The sequence below is a fragment of the Merops nubicus genome, unplaced genomic scaffold, assembly GCF_000691845.1.
Source record: "Merops nubicus isolate BGI_N331 unplaced genomic scaffold, ASM69184v1 scaffold14646, whole genome shotgun sequence".
Taxonomy (NCBI): domain Eukaryota; kingdom Metazoa; phylum Chordata; class Aves; order Coraciiformes; family Meropidae; genus Merops; species Merops nubicus.
The window spans coordinates 7,436-10,625 of NW_008613056.1; the positions used below are offsets into that span (position 1 = coordinate 7,436).

Genomic DNA, 3,190 nt, shown 5'->3' on the forward strand with positions numbered 1-3,190 from the left:
TCACCCAGTTCCAACCCCTCTGCCATGAGCAGGGACACCTCCCACTAGATCAGGCTGTCTAGAACCTCATCCATCCCGGCCTTAAAGACCCGCAGGGATGGGGCCTCAACCACCTCCCCGGGCAATCCATTCCAGGGTCTCACCACTCTCATGGTGAATCCACTGCTGCTGGGCACCCCCGGCAGGGTGGGGTGTCTGCGGCACCCTCAGCTGCTGCCATGTGGAATAAAGTGGGTGTCCCTTCACCATGGGACACCGTGGTATCTCCATGGCCACCAGAACTTCGCCATGGGCAACAGACACCTTCCTGCAGGGAGGAGACACACACGTGCTGCTGAATCCCAGCTTTAATAATCGTGGGCTGGAGACCAGTGGCGGTGGGGGATGCTCCCAGCTGCGGCACGAGGCTCTCCCAAGTGCTGGTGGAAGCACCATCCCCAGGGGTCAAACAGCCGCAGCCCAGCGGTGGCCTGGCCACCAACACAGAGACTAGCTGGCCACCACAGGACCACCTGCATGCACAGGAGATGAGGGTGTGGAGAAGATGGGACAGGTTGGGCAGTTGAGTGGAGGGGAACCGCATGAAGTTCAACAAGGCCAAGCGTAGGGTTCTGCACCTGGGGAGGAACGACCCCCTGCACCAGTACGTATAAGGGGTGACCTGCTGGAGAGCAGCTCCATGGAGGTCCTGGGAGTGCTGGTGGACACATTGCCCGTGACCAGCCACATGCCTTTGTGGCCAAGGCCAAAGGTTTCCTGGGGTACATTAAAAGACAGTGGCCAGCAGGTTGAGGGATGTTTTCCTGCCCCTCTACTCTGCCCTAGTGAGGCCACATCTGGAGTATCAGGGCCAGTTCTGGGCCCCCCAGTTCCAGAGAGACAAGGTACCACTGGAAAGAGTCCAAAAGAGGGTTACAAGGATGCTGAGGGGCTGGAGCATCTCTGTGCTGAGAAAAGGCAGAGAGCCCCGGGACTGGTCACCCTGGAGAAGGCTGAGAGGGGACCTGACCAACATTGACCAAGAGGTAAAGGGCCCAGGGGAGCCAAGAGTTTGAGGCTAGGCTCTTGTCAGTGGTTCCCAGTGATGGGACAAGGGGCAATGGGCACAAACAGGAACCTAGGAGGTTCTGTCTGAACAGAAGGAGAAAAATTTTGTTCCTGAGCCTGGAGCAGGGTGCCCAGAGAGGCTGTGGAGTCCCCTTATCTGGAGAGACTCCAAACTTGCCTGGATGCCATCCTAGGCACCCTGCTGTGGGTGATGTGCTGGACCAGGGGGTTGGATGAGATGATCTCCAGAGGTCCTTTCTGACCCCACCACACTGGGGTTCTGCAATGGGGGAAGCAGCTTGAGAACAAGATGGAGGGGCTCAGGACCCATGCTGGTGGCTGGCCACACCTGGCCACAGAGTAGCCCTGTGGGGCTGGAGCAGGGCCCGGCTCTCCTGGGCGGCAGGGACAGGCTCTCTGCCCTTCGGTGCTCCTCTCCTGGACTCGTGGGACTGGTGGTCCCAGTAACAGGTCCCTGCAAAGTCCTGGGCAGGGAGGCGGCGGCTACGTGACGCCGTAGTACAAGTGGACGGCAAGGCCGATGCACACGACAGCGACGAAGAAGAGGAGGGTGAGCTGCAAATCGAAGAGTGCAACAGACAGGAGGGCGTTGACCAGGATGGAGCAGGAGATCACGAAGAGCCTGGTGATGTTACTGCTGTGTTTCATGACCACGGACATGATCAAGCCGTTCAAGGCCTGGCTGATCACAATCACCAGCACCCAGGAGGAAAAGCCCTCCAAGAAACCGCCCTCTGTGCCACTCCAGAAGTAGCCCATAGAGTTAAGGAGGACCCCAAAGAAGTAAAGGAAGAAGTTCTGGAGGCTGAGAGGCAGCGCCTGGGTTTTTAGGATGGCTTCCGTGTAGACAGCAGACAGGCCCGAGATCAGGCAGTACACCGAGATCAGCACCAAGCCCACGGGTGTGATGTGCAGCTCCATCCTGGAGGGGCCACCGGGGTCCTGCAGGCCACCACAGCTGTAGCTCACCCCAGCAGCCACCAGCAAGAGGAGTGCCAGCCACCTGCGCGCCCCGAGTCGCCGGCGCAGGAGGAGGCTGTAGAGGAGCGCGGTGCTGACTATCTTCAGGTTACTCAAGACCTGGTAGGTGCTGGGATCCATGAAGAGCTGCATGTGAACCACCAGGTTGTTGTTGGCGGCGTAGAGCAGGGCGGAGAGGGCGAAGGGAACGACATGGTGCCATGAGATGGTGACTCCCAGCAGGTCCCGGTCCCAGGTCAGCAGGCACAGGAGGGACAACCCCAGCTCGGTCAGCTCCACGAGGACCACAACGGCAGCGGAGCTGAAGGGGATCACCCCGTCCACCTTGCAGTGGGTCAGGAGGGGAGCGTGCGAGCCATAGATGGCTACAGACAGGGCCAGCATCAGCCCCCAGAGGCCCCAGCGCTGCGCAGAGCTGGCAGCCTCACGCAACAGCACCATTTTCAGGTGGTCACCAGCAAAGGGCAAGGTGCTCACAGTGCAGAGAGCCTGGACAGACTCTCTGCCTAGAACATTCAAGAAGAAACCAAACGCCACGAATTTAATCGGACCGACTCAACCAGGACGTCACCCGCCACATTTCTGACACGGCAGAAGAGAGCAGTTCTGGCTTTTGGCTCTGGGGGAGCCACATGAAGCAGGCTGCGAGGGCAAAGCACAGCAACGCGGCCCCGGCGACCGCGTGGCCCCCAGGACCACGGGGAGAGAGGAGAAGGGGACAAAGGCACCTAAAAAACCGTTGGCCACCGAGCTGCTGTGGGGCAGGGCTCCCCCCGCCACACCGCTCCACTATACACACCGTTTGCCAGGGGAAAAGAATAACGGGGCACGCTAAGAGCCTCAGGAATCTCCCAAGCCTGTGGATCAAGGAGGATGGTGCCCACAGTCACCACTGCCACGGGGCTCCTCGCTAGTTCCGGCCTTTTTTCAGCGAGCTGATATAGTCCCGGAGGGTTTTCTCCACGTCGGGGATGGCATAGTTCTGAGCGGCGTAGATCCCCGTGCAGGTCCCAGCCACAAATCCCAGGACGGCTGAGAAGCGAAGTTTGGCTATCACATAGCCTGCCAGGAAGCCTTTGAGGAAGGGCGAGGCCAGCAAAGAGCCATCCTGGAGAGAAGAGTAAAGAGTGAGGCCACCAGG

The 3,190-nt window shown here is 59.7% G+C and overlaps 1 protein-coding gene across 1 annotated transcript; it reads right to left on the minus strand.

The window, feature by feature from the left end:
- Positions 1-1,551: 1,551 nt before the first annotated feature.
- Positions 1,552-2,490, minus strand: SLC35A4 (solute carrier family 35, member A4). The gene has a single exon (XM_008941770.1). It carries the CDS (start codon positions 2,488-2,490, stop codon positions 1,552-1,554), a length of 939 nt encoding a protein of 312 aa, XP_008940018.1.
- Positions 2,491-3,190: the final 700 nt, after the last annotated feature.